The 18,831-nt window shown below is 37.1% G+C and overlaps 1 protein-coding gene across 1 annotated transcript in view; it reads right to left on the bottom strand.

Moving 5' to 3' along the window:
- The window catches only part of ANKRD36C (ankyrin repeat domain 36C), a 159,913-nt gene that overhangs the window by 93,023 nt on the left and 48,059 nt on the right, over window positions 1–18,831 (bottom strand). The window contains exons 21-26 of the mRNA XM_054547126.1: window positions 16,413–16,482; window positions 7,736–7,796; window positions 7,156–7,186; window positions 4,316–4,385; window positions 3,845–3,905; window positions 3,359–3,426 (exon numbers count right to left, since the gene is read on the bottom strand). Of these exons, the coding sequence (XP_054403101.1) occupies window positions 3,359–3,426; window positions 3,845–3,905; window positions 4,316–4,385; window positions 7,156–7,186; window positions 7,736–7,796; window positions 16,413–16,482 (361 nt within the window). The remainder of the gene's footprint in view (window positions 1–3,358; window positions 3,427–3,844; window positions 3,906–4,315; window positions 4,386–7,155; window positions 7,187–7,735; window positions 7,797–16,412; window positions 16,483–18,831) is intronic.

The raw sequence follows: 18,831 nt of genomic DNA, 5'->3' as shown, positions 1-18,831 counted from the left end.
TGTCTATAAATTCATAAGGTCTATACTGGAAAATCTGATAATATGAATAAAATACTAATTTTATTTATTTATCAAGTGAAAAAAGAAATTTATAAAAACAAAAGCAGAAAGACACAATTCATTATTCCTACAATTCAAGTCAATAAAATACAGTGACAGCACAAAGGCAATAACACTTATTTCTACTTGGGAAGCTTCTGAGACACTGCAAATTTAGGGTTCTATTTTTAAAATAGACAAGTGAAGAGTAAGAGTGTGAAGTGTTTCTAGTGAGGGCAGCATGTGCAAAAAAATAAAGCATGAAACAGCATAGCCAATAAGAAATACCACAATAACGTGGTAAAACTTGGACACAGACAGAGAAAGTGGAGTGGAGAGATAAAATGGGAGAGACAGGCCAAACCGCAAAATAAGTGTTATGCTAGAATGTAAATGTTTCTTTCACGTAATGAGGCTCCAGCCATAAGAAGATGAGTTAGATCAAAGTAAACATGTTTAAGAAAGGTCACCCTGAAAGACATATATAGATAAACATGGGGAGAAGAGAGAAACAAAAACGAACATTCCAAAAGTATAGGGCAGACAGTGTATTACAGTAATAAGACATGAGAAATGGTTAAAGGTAGAAAATACAAAATTTGGTGAGTCACTGGATTGGCAATGTGAGGGAAACCTGGAGTGCAGTTTTTCTGCTTCAGTGTTTCATTGCTACTTTCTTGGTGTTATTTACTAAAATTGGGAAGCCAGATGACAGAGTAGATTACAAAGAATCAGGAAAGAATCAGGAAAGAATCTGGAAGGCAGTTTGAGACCTATCAAATTTGAGGCACAAAGGGGACTTAGAAGACGGATCTGGGTAAATACATTTGGAGTAGAAACAGATGACCTTACTCAAAAAAACCACATGTTGTTGAGAAGGTCAACATTTGTAAAATATGCTAAACTGGTAAGATTCAATAATTTAAACCTATGAAGAACCCTGAAGTTTTGAAAATAAAAAGAAAACAAAACATGGGATTCAAAATTTCAATCATATATTTCTATACTGGATCAAAAGATATAAAATATATTTTCTTAATGTATGCAGATATTTACTTCTGGAATATTATGGTCATCTGCATTTTTGAACTTAATGAAAACAGTTATCTAAACCAGTAATTCAAGGTATCCTAAGAAAGCTCATTTTTAAAAAATCATCTTAAAAGTTTTTAACTTGTAGAAATATTTATTCTATTATAGAATTATAAGGCATTTTAAGTATTACTAAAATATAAGAGAGAAATATAAAACCTATTTTAAAGTTCATATGGTTTTCTGATTCTCCTATAAATGATATACTAATAGCTCTAATTGTCTACTTATGCCATAAAGATAATAGTTAAAAATCAGAGAAAGGATCAAGTAAAATAATCATATGACTATGCAAGCTGAAGATTTACATGTCTTCAAATACACTATGCCTGTCAATCAGGACCCAATACTCACATGAAGAGAGAAGAAATTTATTTTAAAACTCAAGTCAAAAGGATTCCTGAGTTTTAGAGCTGAATAAATTTATGTGCAAGGTATAACAACTATAAATACTAAAGTTAATAATGCTTCCAGAGAATAATACAAAATATCCCAACTGTAGGAGATAGTTTTAAAAGTAAAAAGTAATATTCCAGAGATAATTCTGTGTACTCTGTTGGCAATATTTCTTTCCTTACGATTCTATAAAAATAGGTACTTTGTTTAGAAAACAATCATGAGTGTTGATTACATTCATCACACGTATGTTCTTAAGTACAGATGTTATCAGCACAAGGTAAGTCAGACTAGCTCCAGAAATAAGTAATAATTTATTTCTTTAAGAGGGTTCCAGGTTAAAAATATATTTTTTCTCATTCAATGAATATCAATTAGAAACCTCCTTTAAAATTAACCAGAAATGGCTAGGCGTGGGGGCTCACACCTGTAATCCCAGCACTTTGGGAGGCCGAGGCGGGCAGATCACAAGGTCAGGAGATCGAGACCATCCTGGCTAACACAGTGAAACCCCGTCTCTACTAAAAATACTTAAAAAATTAGCCGGGCGTGATGGCGGGCGCCTACAGTCCCAGCTACTCGCGAGGCTGAGGCAGGAGAATGGCGTGAACCCGGGAGGTGGAGCTTGTAGTGAGCTGAGATCGCCCACTGCCCTCCAGCCTGGGTGACAGAGCAAGACTCTGTCTCAAAAAAAAAATTACCCAGAAATTTTAATTTTTATTCATTTATGTATTAATTAATTTTATTATTTTTTATTTTTTATTATTTATTTATTTTCTCTCATTATCAAAAAAAGGCTAAAACAGCTGCCAAGACTATGTAAAAGTGAAATAAATTAGTTAAGCAACTTAGGAATATACCAAATATTACTTTAAAAAACTTTTAACAAGAGTCAAAAATTAATGATTCATTCAAAATCTGATATAGCCTAAAACAGATTTTACTTTGCATTATCTATGAACATAGCATTCACTAGATAAAATATAAGACATCACTTTACTGAAATTTTAAAAAGTGAGGATTAAATTTTCTTTCCATTTAGAATTTTTAAATTAATAAATAGATGCATATATTTTCAGTGTTTGTATGATGATTTGATCCATCTATATAATCTAATGAGGGTAACAGAGATACATATTACCTTAAATATGTATGTTTTATTTAAACTAGAAATATTCAAGTTATTCTCTCCTTGCTATTTTTAAATGTAAAACAGAATGTTAAATATAGTCACCCATAAATTTTCTTCCAATCCTTTATTAAAATCAGCCATAAGTCACTCAGAAGAATCTGAGCATTTTTTTTAATTACTTGGCTTTCTTTTCTTAATCTATATTTAAAATAATTCTATAATATGATATGGAGACATTCTACTGTCATTTAAATACACCATTTCTGAGGTGTTTTATACTAATCTTTGTCATCTTGACACTCTTATTCAACTCTGTATTCTTACTACTTTCCCCTCCTCACCTTTGTATTTGTGGAGCTGTTCTTCCAGGTTGCTTTCTACTTCTTTCCTTCCCTAATGGCAAACCTAAGAATCATTTACTCCCACGACCTTTTAGGAATCCTAGTCTCATGCATATATTACTCTTGCTGTTACACTTCTTTTCTATTATTACCTTGAGAACTTCCATTCCTTTATAGGATCCTTGTCATCATTATAAAGACAGGGAGATGGCAAGTGAATAAAGCATGGGAAAAATACTTTCCAAATAAAACAATTTACCATTGTAAAACTAGAGATCATTAACAGATAAGAGTGAGTTGGTGAACAGGACTGGACTCTGATTATTCTATGTTGGCTTTTAACCACATCTTCATTTACCTTATCAACATTTTGGTCTTCAAACAAGGTTCCATTTTCTGTTTTTTCAATGCCACATGCAGCATCTACTACAGTAAAAACAAAGTCAAGAGTAGATGAAATGCATGTAATTAAGAATCCATAAATAAGAACCGGGTGTGGGGGCTCACAACTTTAATCCCAGCACTTTGGGGGGCTGATGCAGGCAGATCATATGAGGTCAGGTGTTCAAGACCAGCCTGGCCAACATGGTGAAACTCCATCTCTACCAAAAATACAAAAATAGCCAGGTGTGGTGTTGCACACCTGTAATCCCAGCTACCCGGGAGGCTGAGGCAGGAGAATCGCTTGAACCAAGGGGGTGGAAGTTGCAGTGAGCAAAGATCATGTCACTGCACTCCAGCCTGGGCAACAGTGAGTAACACTCTATCTACAAAAAATGAGAAAGAAAAAGAAAAAAAAAAAGAGTCAGTAGATAATAAAATAGTCAGGTTTCAAATAGCTTACAATTTTCTGCAGATTGTTGAGAAATCGTTCTTCTGTTCATAAAGTACGGTTCTGAAGGATTCTAGAAGAAAGACACAATAGGTTTAAGAATAACATGCAAGTTAAAATAATGATAATTGCCACCATTACTACATGCTCTAACACAAAAAGGATAGACTTTGAAGTCACTCATATGTAGATTCACATCTGAAGTCTGCCATTTACTTGTCTACATATTCACATGGCATGATGATTATGATTGGTGATACACATATTCTCAAAATGTTACTCCTTTCAACCCCAGCTGATTATTATACAAATAAAAAAAATTGAAATTAACCCCTCCCATCTCTTTAAAATGGTTATCTCTAATAAAAGTTTTAATACTAACATAAAACAATGATAGGTAGACAACTGCTAAGTTTTAGAAGAAAATAATATCAAAAATGAGATTCACAGTGAGAAAATTAATTTCACAAGAGAGTACTCTACCTCAGATTCCAAATCAAATGCATGATCCTCTGTCACAGGCTGTGCAACAGTATCCGGTCTGTAGAGACTCCTACAGAGCAAAAAGATACAACAAAAATGAACACGTTCATTTCTTAAAAGAAAATAAAAATCGTCAGTCTATACATGCATGCCCCCTCCAAAAAAAATGGTAAAAACAAAGTCTGAGGAAACTCAGTTCTCTGCATATTAAATAATATTTCTTGGTATAATTTAGATATGGCTTCCGTTTTAGAAAACATTTCAGTTACCTATTTCTGCCTCCACCTTTCACAACCTATGAAATATCCAATGCAGACTCACCCTTAAACCTGTAACAAATAGGGACAGGCATTATAATGGCAGGGCCAGACAATAATTTGTCCTTATAAATTATCTGCCCTTAAGGCTAAACTGAAAATCCAGTTGATATCTGACACAACTTTTGTTACTGAAGTGCAGTAAACCTGATAACCTAAAACAAGGTAGAAAAGGCACTGTCTCTTCTCCATTATCTATTCCTGATTCAAAGACTAATCTCTGTCACTGGAAAATGGGAGTCTTGGATCTTCAGCATGTAAGCTACTTAAAGAGGGCCCACTGATTCTCTTCACCATAGAACACTACAGGGAGCCCCCGAAACACTGCAAATGTTTGAAAGCTGAGTGTACAAGTCAAAGTACAAATGTATATGTTGTTATGTTGTTATTGGGAATATTCTTCACAGAAGATTAAAACATTAAAAATTTTAAAATCCAATTATTGTCATTATATACATCCTGCCTCAATCAGATCCACAAAAACCAGCAAGCTTAAGAACCTTCATAGACACTCAGATACCCAAGAGAGAGACTGCTGGAAAAGTCTCCCTCCTAAGTACTTATAGCTCCATTTCATTCATCACTATCTAAATATCTTCCTTGCTATGGGCTCCCACTTCTGCATCCCTCTTCTGCAGGGATCCGTGGCAATCTCCAATCTACATCTTCAGCCTAGGAAAGCCCAGAGTCCTCAAAAGATGGGCTAACATAATTGAGAGTAGGAGCTCTCTATTCCTCTGCTTCTGGAAAGTAAGTTAGTCTCAGTCATCCACCCCAAGCATACGCATGTTACCAACTACCCAAATGAAGCTTCATTGCTGGTTTGTCAGCCAATCCTACATTTCCCCTACCCTACATGTACATGAGAGAATTGAGAAAAGAGTCAGAAAAAAAGAGACATCCACCCTGGGTCACAGATCTATGTACTTAAGCAATCTCCAGCTCCCTAGTTCTTGAGGGATTCTAAGCCCTCTGTAAACTGGGATGGAAGAAGATGATACTACATTCCTATCTGCTCTGGAGACTCTTTCCAGTGGCTCAAATTCTTTTAACATTTTTCAATAAAACCTTGAAGTTTGTCAGTTCCTCCAGTTAAACGAACAAAAAGGCAGCAACCTCTTCAGAACCTCTTGAATGCCATATTCTAATATGCCTTTCTTGATAGCTCCCAACATCCTGTGTTTTCAATTTCCTTATCTTTATCAAACTTGTAATGAAGCCAAAAATTCAGATTTTTTCCTAAAACCCTCATTTCTATCCAACTAAGAGTTTCTCTTCAAATTTGGCTGTCCCCTGCAAATTCCATTCCTATCCACTTTCATTGGGTTCAACAGCTCATTCCATTCTCATCCTCTTCCACTGTGTTCACTAGAGCCACTCCCTCTTTCTAAAACTAAAATCACTCAATGACAGAATGATGTAAAAGAAGACTGGGTTTTGAATTAACAAACGTGAGTGCAATTGTCATTTCTCTGATTTACTGTATCCAAATAATTTTCTCTCTTTGAGTTTCAGGTTCTCCACCTGAACAACCACTTGATCAGGATGTTAAGCAAGGATTCAAGTACTAGAGGATATTTTGTTTAGTCTCTAGGATTTCTTAACATTCTGAAATTCTATGCACCTCTGATTTTGTCTATAGGAAAATGGGAAATATTTAGCTGCCGTTCTTGAAAACTATAGTAGAAGATCATAAGAAAAGCAGAAGAGAAGTAAAAAGAAATCAAGAAAATATTATTAAAATGTCATAGAAGGAAAATAAAAGAATCCAGAAAATAAGAAAAAGCTTCAGCAAACTAGGCAGGGTACTCACTTAAAGAGAAAACCTAACTGGGTAGGCAGTAAGTAGACAAATGAATTAGAAATATCCTTTTAATATATGCTAAATATACTTAACATAACATGGACTATATTTAGACATTCGCCAAGCACAGTAAGATAATATTTTTCTGGCATTGGCTTGGTCTTGCTTATGAAAAACTTAGGGTCCTGTGGCCACAGATAACTGATAACTGCCTTTAAAACTTTGATGGTTAAAACAAAAAGTAATATGGTTACCACTGCCATTTCCAAAATATTTGGACAAACTTTTGGAGTAGCCAGACTTCTAAGGAACACTCTAAAGAGAGGCAATGCATAACAAAATGTGACTTTCTGAATTAATCTGGTTTAAATCAGTACCATGATCCCATTGCTGCATAGATCTCTATCCATTTATGCTTAGGGGCAAAAGAAGTGATTTGAGAGCCAGGCAGGATGATGGTCCAATCTTGGGTTGGCTACCTGTTCACTGTGGAATCATGAGCCAATATTTCAACCTCTTTAAAGCAGAGTTGCCTAATTAGTAAAAACGCAATAATAGGACAAATAGTTTCTCAGCTGTGTGTAGATGACATGACATGATAAATGTTAAGCTTGTAATATGGTGTCTAGCACAGTGTAGAACACTAAACAGATACTAGTTTCTCTTCTCTCTATTCACTTCATTAAACATATCAATTTAAAAAATCTGTAAAATCATACCTGACAAAACACTCTTTAATAGGAGGACGCACTGTTAAACAAAAAGTAAAATGCATTTTAAATCAACGATAGAAAACTATAGGATATTAAAAACATAAAAGAGCACAGTGGCTTGTTCCTACAATCTTAGCTACTCAGAAGGCTGAGGCAGAAGTATTACTTGAGAAGTCCAGGAGTTTGAGACCAGCCTGGACAACACGGCAAGACTCTATCCTTATCCAGAAGGCCTGGCACGGTGGCTCACACCTGTAATCAATCAGTTGGGAGGCCTAGGTGGGTTGATCGCTTGAAGTCAAGAGTTTGAGATCAGCCTGGACAACATCGTGAAACTCCATATCTACTAAAAATACAAAAATTAGCCAGATGTGGTGCTGCGCACCTGTAATCCCAGCTACTTGGGAGGCTGAGGCAGGAGAATCACTTGAACCCAGGAGGTGGAAGTTGCAGTGAGCCAAGATTGTGCCACTGCACCACAGCCTGGGCTGCAGACTAGTAAGACTGGATCTCACAAAAAAAAAAAAAAAGACAAATAAATGAAGGGTAAGTAAATAATACAATAGGCAGGCTTCAAATAGCTTACCATCTGCTGTAGATTGTACAGAAATAATCCTTCTCTTTCGGATGTATGGTTTTGAAATAATCTAGAAGAAAAACACAATAGGTTTAAGAATAACATGGAGCAATTTAAATAATGATAATAGCCACCATTACTACATGATCTAACAGAAAAAAAATATAGACGTTGAAGTCACTCTCATCTAGATTCAAACCTCAAGTCTGCCATTTACTCATCTACGTATTCACATGGGATGATGATTATGATTGCTGATACACATATATTCTCAAAATGTTACTCCTTTCAACCCCAGTTGATTATTATACAAATACTATGATATCCATTAGTTTCTTTTATTAACCACAACGAACTGGGACAAAAATTTACTCATATGTAATTTAGAGTATTACTGAACAAAACTAATAATAAAAAGTCAATTAATCACTTTATTTTTCAAAATATTTATGCATGATGTATATATATATTTGTGTGAATTACTTTCTGTGGGAAAAAATGTGAGAATGTAGTTTTTAGTAGTACTATATTTAAATGGGCTAGCATCGGAAACAGTATAAGTTGCTTCTATTCTGTGTGTCAAAAGCTAAAAACAAATTATTGTATAACTTCAGCTCCTTCCAAAGAAGACAGAACAAAGCAACCATCCACCTTATGGAGCAATGATTCATGAATGAAGGCCACACATAGCTACTAAATAGAAAGCTGTAACTAAGTATCCTGACAACAGAAACAGAGGTGAAATGAGAGAATAGACACTAAAGACATGCGGTCTGCAAGGAAAAAGTTAGACTGAGGTAAATCATTTTTAAACAAAGGGGAAGGAGGGAGAAACAAACAAAAAGAGAGACATGACCAGTCAATCAAAAATGAGCTGAAAAGAAAAGCTTGCGTTCATAATATATGCCTAATAATACTGGTTAGCATTTACTCGACAATTTGTTTTGTGTAAATACTTATGTAATAAAGACTTTAATTTATTTACTATAAAATAACACATCCCAAGAGTTAACCATGATCATTCACCTGAAAGCTGAAACATTCTTACTACAGACAGAGAGAGACAGACAGAGACACAGAGAGAGAGAGAAAAAAAAAAACAATAAAATTCCAGCAACTTAACACCGGGAGAAAGAATTTTTATTCAGAATTCGAAAGAGTAATGTATGTCCTGAAAAATATGTATTTAGTAGAACATGGTTGGGGCTTTAAAAATTTAAGAAAATTTGGAGGGGAGGAGCCAAGATGGCCGAATAGGAACAGCTCCGGTCTACAGCTCCCAGCGCGAGCGACGCAGAAGACGAGTGATTTCTGCATTTCCATCTGAGGTACCGTGTTCATCTCACTAGGGAGTGCCAGACAGTGGGCGCAGGTCAGTGGGAGAGTGCACCGTGTGCCAGCCGAAGCAGGGGCGAGGCATTGCCTCACTCGGGAAGCGCAAGGGGTCAGGGAGTTCCCTTTCCAGGGGTGACAGACGGCACCTGGAAAATTGGGCCACTCCCACCCGAATACTGTGCTTTTCCGACGGGCTTAGGAAACGGTGCCCCAGGAGAGTATAGCCCGCACCTGGCTCAGAGGGTCCTACGCCCACGGAGTCTCGCTGATTGCTAGCACAGCAGTCTGAGATCAAACAGCAAGTGGGCAGCGAGGCTGGGGGAGGGGCACCCGCCATTGCCCAGGCTCGCTTAGGTAAACAAAGCAGCCTGGAAGCTTGAACTGGGTGGAGCCCACCACAGCTCAAGGAGGCCTGCCTGCCTCTGTAGGCTCCACCTCTGGGGGCAGGGCACAGACAAACAAAAAGACAGCAGTAACCTCTGCAGACTTAAATGTCCCTGTCTGACAGCTTTGAGGAGAGCAGTGGTTCTCCCAGCACGCAGCTGGAGAACTGAGAACGGGCTGACTGCCTCCTCAAGTGGGTCCCTGACCCCTGACCCCCGAGCAGCCTAACTGGGAGGCACCCCCCAGCAGGGGCAGACTGACACCTCACACAGCCGGCCGGGTACTCCAACAGACCTGCAGCTGAGGGTCCTGTCTGTTAGAAGGAAAACTAACAGAAAGGATATCCACACCAAAAACCCATCTGTACATCACCATCATCAAAGACCAAAAGTAGATAAAACCACAAAGATGGGGAAAAAACAGAGCAGAAAAACTAGAAACTCTAAAAAGCAGAGTACCTCTCCTCCTCCAAAGGAACGCAGTTCCTCACCAGTAATGGAACAAAGCTGGACGGAGAATGACTTTGACGAGCTGAGAGAAGAAGGCTTCAGACGACCAAATTACTCTGAGCTACGGGAGGATATTCAAACCAAAGGCAAAGAAGTTGAAAACTTTGAAAAAAATTAGAAGAATGTATAACTAGAATAATCAATACAGAGAAGTGCTTAAAGGAGCTGATGGAGCTGAAAACCAAGGCTCGAGAACTACGTGAAGAATGCAGAAGCCTCAGGAGCCGATGCGATCAAATGGAAGAAAGGGTTTCAGCCCTGGAAGATGAAATGAATGAAATGAAGCGAGAAGGGAAGTTTAGAGAAAAAAGAATAAAAAGAAACGAGCAAAGCCTCCAAGAAATGTGGAACTATGTGAAAAGACCAAATCTACGTCTGATTGGTCTACCTGAAAGTGAAGGGGAGAATGGAAACAAGTTGGAAAACACTCTGCAGGATATTATCCAGGAGAACTTCCCCAATCTAGCAAGGCAGGCCAACATTCAGATTCAGGAAATACAGAGAACGCCACAAAGATACTCCTCGAGAAGAGCAACTCCAAGACACATAATTGTCAGATTCACCAAAGTTGAAATGAAGGAAAAAATGTTAAGGGCAGCCAGAGAGAAAGGTTGGGTTACCATCAAAGGGAAGCCCATCAGACTAACAGCGGATCTCTCGGCAGAAACCCTACAAGCCAGAAGAGAGTGGGGGCCAATATTCAACATTCTTAAAGAAAAGAATTTTCAACCCAGAATTTCATATCCTGACAAACTAAGCTTCATAAGTGAAGGAGAAATAAAATACTTTACAGACAAGCAAATGCTGGGGGATTTTGTCACCACCAGGACTGCCCTAAAAGAGCTCCTGAAGGAAGCGCTAAACATGGAAAGGCACAACCGGTACCAGCCACTGCAAAATCATACCGAAATGTAAAGACCATCGAGACTAGGAAGAGACTGCATCAACTAATGAGCAAAATAACCAGCTAACATCATAATGACAGGATCAGATTCACACATAACAATATTAACTTTAAATGTAAATGGACTAAATGCTCCAATTAAAAGACACAGACTGGCAAATTGGATAAAGACTCAAGACCCATCAGTGTGCTGTATTCAGGAAACCCATCTCACATGCAGAGACACACATAGGCTCAAAATAAAAGGATGGAGGAAGATCTACCAAGCAAATGGAAAACAAAAAAAGGCAGGGGTTGCAATCCTAGTCTCTGATAAAACAGACTTTAAACCAACAAAGATCAAAAGAGACAAAGAAGGCCATTACATAATAGTAAAGGGATTAATTCAACAAGAAGAGCTAACTATCCTAAATATATATGCACCCAATACAGGAGCACCCAGATTCATAAAGCAAGCCCTGAGTGACCTACAAAGAGACTTAGACTCCCACACATTAATAATGGGAGACTTTAACACCCCACTGTCAACATTAGACAGATCAACGAGACAGAAAGTCAACAAGGATACCCAGGAATTGAACTCAGCTCTGCACCAAGTGGACCTAATAGACATCTACAGAACTCTCCACCCCAAATCAACAGAATATACATTTTTTTCAGCACCACACCACACCTATTCCAAAATTGACCACATACTTGGAAGTAAAGCTCTCCTCAATAAATGTAAAAGAACAGAAATTATAACAAACTATCTCTCAGATCACAGTGCAATCAAGCTAGAACTCAGGATTAAGAATCTCACTCAAAACCGCTCAACTACGTGGAAACTGAACAACCTGCTCCTGAATGACTACTGGGTACATAACGAAATGAAGGCAGAAATAAAGATGTTCTTTGAAACCAACGAGAACAAAGACACAACATATCAGAATCTCTGGGATGCATTCAAAGCAGTGTGTAAGGGGAAATTTATAGCACTAAATGCCCACAAGAGAAAGCAGGAAAGATCCAAAATTGACACCCTAACATCACAATTAAAAGAACTAGAAAAGCAAGAGCAAACATATTCAAAAGCTAGCAGAAGGCAAGAAATAACTAAAATCAGAGCAGAACTGCAGGAAATAGAGACATAAAAAACCCTTCAAAAAATAAATGAATCCAGGAGCTGGTTTTTTGAAAGGATCAACAAAATTGATAGACCGCTAGCAAGATTAATAAAGAAAAAAAGAGAGAAGAATCAAATAGATGCAATAAAAAATGATAAAGGGGATATCACCACCGATCCCACAGAAATACAAACTACCATCAGAGAATATTACAAACACCTCTATGCAAATAAACTAGAAAATCTAGAAGAAATGGATAAATTCCACAACACATACACCCTCCCAAGACTAAACCAGGAAGAAGTTGAATCTCTGACTAGACCAATAACAGGAGCTGAAATTGTGGCAATAATCAATAGCTTACCAACCAAAAAAAGTCCAGGACCAGATGGGTTCACAGCCGAATTCTACCAGAGGTACAAGGAGGAACTGGTACCATTCCTTCTGAAACTATTCCAATCAATAGAAAAAGAGGGAATCCTCCCTAACTCATTTTATGAGGCCAGCATCATCCTGATACCAAAGCCGGGCAGAGACACAACAAAAAAAGAGAATTTTAGACCAATAACCTTGATGAACATTGATGCAAAAATCCTCAATAAAATACTGGCAAACAGAATCCAGCAGCACATCAAAAAGCTTATCCACCATGATCAAGTGGGCTTCATCCCTGGGATGCAAGGCTGGTTCAATATATGCAAATCAATAAATGTAATCCAGCATATAAACAGAACCAAAGACAAAAACCACATGATTATCTCAATAGATGCAGAAAAGGCCTTTGACAAAATTCAACAACCCTTCATGCTAAAAACTCTCAATAAATTAGGTATTGATGGGACGTATCTCAAAATAATAAGAGCTATTTATGACAAACCCACAGCCAATATCATACTGAATGGGCAAAAACTGGAAGCATTCCCTTTGAAAACTGGCACAAGACAGGGATGCCCTCTCTCACCACTCCTATTCAACGTAGTGTTGGAAGTTCTGGCCAGGACAATTAGGCAAGAGAAGGAAATCAACGGTATTCAATTAGGAAAAGAGGAAGTCAAATTGTCCCTGTTTGCAGATGACATGATAGTATATCTAGAAAACCCCATTGTCTCAGCCCAAAATCTCCTTAAGCTGATAAGCAACTTCAGCAAAGTCTCAGGATACAAAATCAATGTACAAAAATTACAAGCATTCTTATACATCAATAACAGACAAACAGAGAGCCAAATCATGAGTGAACTCCCATTCACAATTGCTTCAAAGAGAATAAAATACCTAGGAATCCAACTTACAAGGGATGTGAAGGACCTCTTCAAAAAGAACTACAAACCACTGCTCAAGGAAATAAAAGATGACACAAACAAATGGAAGAACATTCCATGCTCATGGGTAGGAAGAATCAATATCATGAAAATGACCATCCTTCCCAAGGTAATTTACAGATTCAATGCCATCCCCATCAAGTTACCAATGACTTTTTTCACAGAATTGGAAAAAACTACTTTAAAGTTCATATGGAACCAAAAAAGAGCCCGCATCGCCAAGTCAATCCTAAGCCAAAAGAACAAAGCTGGAGGCATCAAACTACCTGACTTCAAACTCTACTACAAGGCTACAGTAACCAAGACAGCATGGTACTGGTACCAAAACAGAGATATAGATCAATGGAACAGAACACAGCCGTCAGAAATAATGCCAAATATCTACAACTATCTGATCTTTGACAAACCTGACAAAAACAAGAAATGGGGAAAGGATTCCCTATTTAATAAATGGTGCTGGGAAAACTGGCTAGCCATATGCAGAAAGCTGAAACTGGATCCCTTCCTTACACCTTATACAAAAATCAATTCAAGATGGATTAAAGACTTAATGTTAGACCTAAAACCATAAAAACCCTAGAAGAAAACTTAGGCATTACCATTCAGGACATAGGCATGGGCAAGGACTTCATGTCTAAAACACCAAAAGCAATGGCAACAAAAGCCAGAATTGACAAATGGGATCTAATTAAACTAAAGAGCTTCTGCACAGCAAAGGAAACTACCGTCAGAGTGAACAGGCAACCTACAAAATGGGAGAAAATTTTCGCAACCTACTCATCTGACAAAGGGCTAATATCCAGAATCTACAATGAACTCCAACAAATTTACAAGAAAAAAACAAACAACCCCATCAAAAAGTGGGCGAAGGACATGAACAGACACTTCTCAAAAGAAGACATTTATGAGGCCAAAAAACAGATGAAAAAATGCTCACCATCACTGGCCATCAGAGAAATGCAAATCAAAACCACAATGAGATACCATCTCACACCAGTTAGAATGGCAATCATTAAAAAGTCAGGAAACAACAGGTGCTGGAGAGGATGTGGAGAAATAGGAACACTTTTACACTGTTGGTGGGACTGTAAACTAGTTCAACCCTTGTGGAAGTCAGTGTGGCGATTCCTCAGGGATCTAGAACTAGAAATTCCATTTGACCCAGCCATCCCATTACTGGGTATATACCCAAAGGACTATAAATCATGCTGCTATAAAGACACATGCACACGTATGTTTATTGCAGCATTATTCACAATAACAAAGACTTGGAACCAACCCAAATGTCCAACAGTGATAGACTGGATTAAGAAAATGTGGCACATATACACCATGGAATACTATGCAGCCATAAAAAATGATGAGTTCATGTCCTTTGTAGGGACATGGATGAAATTGGAAATCCTCATTCTCAGTAAACTATCGCAAGAACAAAAAACCAAACACCGCATATTCTCACTCATGGGTGGGAATTGAACAATGAGAACACATGCACACAGGAAGGGGAACATCACACTTCGGGGACTGTTGTGGGGTGGGGGGAGGGATAGCATTGGGAGATATATCTAATGCTAGATGCCGAGTTGGTGGGTGCAGCGCACCAGCATGGCACATGTATACATATGTAACTTACCTGCACATTGCGCACATGTACCATAGAGCCTAAAGTATAATAATAATAATAATAATAATAATAATAAAAAGAAAAAAAATTTAAGAAAATTTAATGTAAAATCCTGATCCAAGAATCCAGTTGGAAGATATTAGAAAACACGCTGTATCTACCTTTCTTATTTCCTTTCCATCTTTTCTAAACTTTATTTTCTTCCATATGACATATTTTCTCAACATAACTCACCTCAACTTATACATTCTCAACATTAGAAGAAAAGATAAATTCAAAACATTCAAGACGTTTAATAGATTTAATTATTAGATATCTTAGGCATATTATGTTACCTGTAACTTTCCATTGTAAAAAAAGCCTATTTGCCTGTCTGTTGATTCACATTAAACACTAATAAAATGTTTCTTACATGCAACACATTATTCTGGGTACTCCAGGATACATACAAATAGGTTTTCTAGCTTGCAGTGGCTCATAGTAATGCAGGAGTTTTACAATTATTTTTCAATAACTTAACACAAAAGCCTCTGATATTTAAAATTTAGACTGTGATACAAAGACCCTGAGTAGACATTTTTTTTACTTACAGTGCACACACTTTGTGAAATTAACATCTGACCTTAGGAAAATGAAGAGTCTCTGCTTATCAAACAGGTTGTTATTTTAAACAAAACACATATTCTTCAATTTGATAAAGAGTTTAAAGTGTACTCTTAATAAAAAGGACCTGGAAAACACAGTGTAAACCCTCTCTAATACAGATTTGACAACAGAATTTAAATTTCTAATCTTCAACAACTTTTTAAAATTAGAGATAAGCTCTTGCTATATTGCCAAGCTTGGTCTTAAACTCCTGGGCTCAAGAAATTCTCCTGGCTTGATCTCTTGAATAGGTGGGACTACAGGCACATGATACCAAGTCTAGTTAAATTTCCACAATTTCTAACACTATTTTAGCCTAATTATAGAACCAAGAATAAAAATAAAGAAATAGCACTCTGCAAAAATACTGTATGATGTTAAAATAGGTGTACAAGAAATAAAAAGAAACTATATGCTATGTGTAACATGGTGATTCCATGATTCCCATAATAAGTCATCTGATGTAACAAAGATTCATTTAAACACAGGTATTATTAGTCATACTCATATGATATATAACTCAAAGTAAAAACACTTACTCAAATAAGCCTAGGCCAAAACTTGCATCTCCTCTATTGTGGGAAAGCATTCCCAAACAACACTTTTCTGTCACTGTGCATTTTCCAGCAATTTTTTTTTCAGGTCACACCTCTCAAAGTATTTATCAACTATTTCTTATTTGCCAAAGTAAAAAAAATTAAAATTAACCCCTCCCATCTCTTTAAAATGGTTATCTCTAATAAAAGTTTTAATACTAACATAAAACAATGATAGGTAGACAACTGCTAAGTTTTAGAAGAAAATAATATCAAAAATGAGATTCACAGTGAGAAAATTAATTTCACAAGGGAGTACTCCACCTCAGATTCCAAATCAAACTCATCATCCTCTGTCACAGGCTGTGCAACAGTATCCGGTCTGTAGAGACTCCTACAGAGCAAAAAGATACAACAAAAATGAACACGTTCATTTCTTAAAAGAAAATAAAAATCGTCAGTCTATACATGCATGCCCCCTCCAAAAAAAATGGTAAAGCAAAGTCTGAGGAAACTCAGTTCTCTGCATATTAAATAATATTTCTTGGTATAATTAAGATATGGCTTCCATTTTAGAAAACATTTCAGTTACCTATTTCTGCCTCCACCTCTCCCAACCTATGAAATATCCAATGCAGACTCACCCTTAAACCCGTAACAAATAGGGACAGGCATTATAATGGCAGGGCCAGACAATAATTTGTCCTTATAAATTATCTGCCCTTAAGGCTAAACTGAAAATCCAGTTGATATCTGACACAACTTTTGTTACTGAACTGCAGTAAACCTGATAACCTAAAACAAGGTAGAAAAGGCACTGTCTCTTCCCCATTATCTATTCCTGATTCAAAGACTAATCTCTGTCACTGGAAAATGGGAGTCTTGGATCTTCAGCATGTAAGCTACTTAAAGAGGGCCCACTGATTCTCTTCACCCTAGAACACTACAGGGAGCCCCCGAAACACTGCAAATGTTTGAAAGCTGAGTGTACAAGTCAAAGTACAAATGTATATGTTGTTATGTTGTTATTGGGAATATTCTTCACAGAAGATTAAAACATTAAAAATTTTAAAATCCAATTATTGTCATTATATACATCCTGCCTCATTCAGATCCACAAAAACCAGCAAGCTTAAGAACCTTCATAGACACTCAGATACCCAAGAGAGAGACTGCTGGAAAAGTCTCCCTCCTAAGTACTTATAGCTCCATTTCATTCATCACTATCTAAATATCTTCCTTGCTATGGGCTCCCACTTCTGCATCCCTCTTCTGCAGGGATCCGTGGCAATCTCCAGTCTACATCTTCAGCCTAGGAAAGCCCAGAGTCCTCAAAAGATGGGCTAACATAATTGAGAGTAGGAGCTCTCTATTCCTCTGCTTCTGGAAAGTAAGTTAGTCTCAGTCATCCACCCCAAGCATACGCATGTTACCAACTACCCAAATGAAGCTTCATTGCTGGTTTGCCGGCAAGTCTTACATTTCCCCTACCCTACATGTACATGAGAGAATTGAGAAAAGAGTCAGAAAAAAAGAGACATCCACCCTGGGTCACAGATCTATGTACTTAAGCAATCTCCAGCTCCCTAGTTCTTGAGGGATTCTAAGCCCTCTGTAAGCTGGGATGGAAGAAGATGATACCACATTCCTATCTGCTCTGGAGACTCTTTCCAGTGGCTCAAATTCTTTTAACATTTTTCAATAAAACCTTGAAGTTTGTCAGTTCCTCCAGTTAAACGAACAAAAAGGCAGCAACCTCTTCAGAACCTCTTGAATGCCATATTCTAATATGCCTTTCTTGATAGCTCCCAACATCCTGTGTTTTCAATTTCCTTATCTTTATCAAACTTGTAATGAAGCCAAAAATTCAGATTTTTTCCTAAAACCCTCATTTCTATCCAACTAAGAGTTTCTTTTCAAATTTGGCTGTCCCCTGCAAATTCCATTCCTATCCACTTTCATTGGGTTCAACAGCTCATTCCATTCTCATCCTCTTCCACTGTGTTCACTAGAGCCACTCCCTCTTTCTAAAACTAAAATCACTCAATGACAGAATGATGTAAAAGAAGACTGGGTTTTGAATTAACAAACGTGAGTGCAATTGTCATTTCTCTGATTTACTGTATCCAAATAATTTTCTCTCTTTGAGTTTCAGGTTCTCCACCTGAACAACCACTTGATCAGGATGTTAAGCAAGGATTCAAGTACTAGAGGATATTTTGTTTAGTCTCTAGGATTTCTTAACATTCTGAAATTCTATGCACCTCTGATTTTGTCTATAGGAAAATGGGAAATATTTAGCTGCCGTTCTTGAAAACTATAGTAGAAGATCATAAGAAAAGCAGAAGAGAAGTAAAAAGAAATCAAGAAAATATTATTAAAATGTCATAGAAGGAAAATAAAAGAATCCAGAAAATAAGAAAAAGCTTCAGCAAACTAGGCAGGGTACTCACTTAAAGAGAAAACCTAACTGGGTAGGCAGTAAGTAGACAAATGAATTAGAAATATCCTTTTAATATATGCTAAATATACTTAACATAACATGGACTATATTTAGACATTCGCCAAGCACAGTAAGATAATATTTTTCTGGCATTGGCTTGGTCTTGCTTATGAAAAACTTAGGGTCCTGTGGCCACAGATAACTGATAACTGCCTTTAAAACTTTGATGGTTAAAACAAAAAGTAATATGGTTACCACTGCCATTTCCAAAATATTTGGACAAACTTTTGGAGTAGCCAG

The sequence above is a fragment of the Pongo abelii genome, chromosome 12, assembly GCF_028885655.2.
Source record: "Pongo abelii isolate AG06213 chromosome 12, NHGRI_mPonAbe1-v2.0_pri, whole genome shotgun sequence".
Lineage (NCBI taxonomy): Eukaryota > Metazoa > Chordata > Mammalia > Primates > Hominidae > Pongo > Pongo abelii.
Note: the sequence above shows the minus strand (reverse complement) of the source record. Positions and strands in the feature narration are given on the sequence as shown.